The sequence below is a fragment of the Gymnodraco acuticeps genome, unplaced genomic scaffold, assembly GCF_902827175.1.
Source record: "Gymnodraco acuticeps unplaced genomic scaffold, fGymAcu1.1, whole genome shotgun sequence".
Taxonomy (NCBI): domain Eukaryota; kingdom Metazoa; phylum Chordata; class Actinopteri; order Perciformes; family Bathydraconidae; genus Gymnodraco; species Gymnodraco acuticeps.
In genome coordinates, this window is record NW_022992112.1 from 114,707 (window position 1) to 117,950 (window position 3,244).

General features: G+C 42.7%; 1 protein-coding gene across 1 annotated transcript; it reads right to left on the reverse strand.

Annotated features, from left to right (window-relative positions):
• Window positions 1-518: 518 nt before the first annotated feature.
• On the reverse strand, window positions 519-2,509 carry LOC117537776. Its single transcript, XM_034203118.1, has 6 exons — window positions 2,506-2,509; window positions 2,082-2,220; window positions 1,763-1,848; window positions 1,310-1,486; window positions 927-1,050; window positions 519-748 (listed from the first exon to the last, which is right to left on the reverse strand). Exons 1-6 carry the CDS (start codon window positions 2,507-2,509, stop codon window positions 640-642), a joined length of 639 nt encoding a protein of 212 aa, XP_034059009.1. The 3' UTR covers window positions 519-639.
• Window positions 2,510-3,244: the final 735 nt, after the last annotated feature.

Genomic DNA, 3,244 nt, shown 5'->3' on the forward strand with positions numbered 1-3,244 from the left:
TGGTTTATAGCAATGAAATGTGTGGTGTGCTTGACACTTGCATGGGGATAATCAGCATACAATACAATTGAGAAATGTAAAATAGACCCTTTTCTCAGCAGCCATGTTGACATGCTGCGTAAACAGAGATGTCATTTAGGATGTAGGCAGGCCAGGGCCCTGATAATATGCTGTCTCACTGGAATGGCTGTGACACAATAGATCGGGCCAATATTTATTTGATCTATTACACCTGTGTTTACCCTGATATGACGTCAACATAGCTGCTGAGAAAAGAGTTTATTGTCGTCACTCACCACCACTGTCATTCAGTTCATCTTTGATGACAAAGCATATTCCACTTCTGTGCCGGTCTCATCCTCATCCACCACACACACACACACACACACACACACACACACACACACACACACACACACACACACACACACACACACACACACACACACACACACACACACACACACACAGTCTTTCAGTACAAAAACAAATCTATGTTATAGACAGTTGTTTGCAGAAATGTGTACATGCTTTTGAGTGCTGGGTCATAGCTAGTCCCTAAGACAAAGTGAAGCTTAAAAAGTTCATCAATTGCTGCTCAGGAAGTGGTAGCCTCACAGGGGATGCGCTTCTTGTCGATCAGAATGAAGAAGTTGCAGATGGCCTCCTTGCTGATCCCTGAAGCAAGAAGATATGGCTGGCTTGTGTCGATAAGGCTCTGAAGGTGCTCGTCCAGACTCCTACAGGACTGAAGGCAAGCAACATTTTCATTTGACATGGCTAACTATGCGCATGTATGTGTAATATGTGAGTGTGTTTTTAGGAATAGTTTATATTTGCACTAGCCTAGTCCTACTTTATCATAGTGACAGCTCTCTGTAGTAGTTCTGGTGGCTAGATCTAACATTCTTAAACCTGCCACATACCTTGTGAAATACGACCAGATGGTCAATGGCCTGAGTATGATCTTCTGGGTTTTCTTCCTTCCCGCAGGCTGGGGTGACGAGAGGTGCAGAAGGAGGAGGATGGATGCCATATCACTGTCCCACTCTGTAAGAAAAGAGAACAATGATAGAAAAAATGTTTACCCATCTGTATAATGTCCAACAGTTCATAGTGCATGTACAAGCAAAATACAAGACATGAACACAATAAAGTATGGAAAAAGTGAAGTGGCCTGAATACTTTCCAAACCCACTGTACCCTGGCATTCTCCCACTGTGTGGTCATACACTCCCTCCAGCCTCACACACACCATTTACAATAGGCAATATGACATGATAGGACAATGCAGTTCCAGAAACCATACCTGGTGATTCCAGTGATGGTTCATCAGCCCTTTGGTTCTTGGCAGACAACAACAAGCGCTTCAGCAAGGGTGTGGAAGTCAGCATTTCTGCCTGTTGGATGACCTTTGCTTTGAAGGAGGTTGGCCACTTTTCCAGTAGTTTGGATGGAGTTTCTGACGACTGAAGTCTTGGAGAATCTAAAACACATACAGCACAAACGCAAGAACAACAATCGGGTTTATAATTTACTACTAATGCCAATTTCACAGGTGTAGATCATCTCCATTTAACTGAAGGTTGCTTAAAACGTCTATCAAAATAGATTTACTAATAAACAACGATTAAACTACCCTATGTATACAACTACAGGAATTCTTAAATGCAGTGGCATGTTATAGAAATCCCACAGCATTCAAGGAACCATGTAAGCCATCTAAAACAGTCTACTTTGATCATAATCAAGAATACCTCACATATCCTGTCTTCCCATGTGGATCTTTGAGCGAGGGAAACAATCCCCAGTGCATACTTCTCTTTGGTCAGTCGCTGAGGGATTCTCCTGTAGAGCAAAAACACTCATTTTCAACATTTCATTCATTTAAGTCTAAGAGACTTAGTTTTAGAACATATAAACTTAATGAACTCAATGTATGTAGATACAATTGCACCAACTTCATCCACACTTAACCTATACATACATGACACTTTCATGCAAAGCTATAACAAACGGATGGCCAGACGTCACTAACATGTAAAACAATGGTGTACATGACATATTGAACATGCACTCACATTTTTGGCTTGTGGACCCTCAAAGCCTCCTCCTCTTTTCTGAAGCCTTTCAGAGTGCCACTGGAGACATCCTTTTCACTGCTGCTTTTCGAAGTGACTGAAATAGTATCTGTGCCTGAAGCGGAGGATGAGGATGGCTCTGGAAAATAATGTCATCACACAAGAGATATTAAATATGAATATTGAAATGATATGGTCTTCCTTTGTCATGTCTATATGTAATCTACTGGTGAAGTGTGAACCTCCATTGCAAGTATGAGTCCCAAAGTCATTGTCCACAAGAGCGCACTCTACTTGGGAACAATACTTACACAGCAATGGTGGTTTTTAGTCTAGCAAAAGCTTAAGAACAAGGCTTTCAACAAGAACCCCAAGTAAGTACAAAATTATGTATTTTCACTAAATCAGTTGAGTATGCCTGTACCCATGCACGTGTCAATCACACCACACATTTGATTCTTATAAACAATACTTTATCTTTTAAGATAGTATTGTTTATAGCAGGGGGTGCCCAACCTTTTTTGAACCGAGAGCTACTTTTAAAGTTGCCAGTCTGCCGAGATCTATAAACCAGGGGTAAACCAGGGGTGCCCAACCAGTCGATCGCGATCGACCGGTCGATCGCGGGGAGATTCCCAGTCGATCGCGAGATGTGTCTAAAAATAGAACAACAATATTCTGTTTTATCGTTAATGTCCTATAACATAATCTTCCTGTCCAGAATAATGCACTTGAACGCATCAAAGCTTTGTGATTGGCCGGCTTGACCCCATGTGTCGGGGCGTGGCTGGTCGGCAGTGGGCACTATTTCGCTGAGGTTGTCCGTGTCAACAGGAGTGACAGTCCGCACACACACAAGACCGCAATTATGGCAGAAGCAAAAAAGCCCAAAATATATAATTGTCACTCCGAGTGGGAGGATGATTACTTTTGTATCTATTCCAATTCAAAGTCCATCTGTCTGATCTGCGATTCGAGCGTGGCTTTATCGAAGAAGGGTAATTTAGGAGCGGCATTTCAAAACAGTGCACAAACGCTACGAGACGGAATTCCCTCCTGATTCTGCCCTACGCTCCAAAAGGGGAGGGGCCTGAGAGGACAGCTAAATGCACAGCAGTCCATTTCCACCAGGCCCAACAACAAGAGCAAGGCTGCTACCAGAG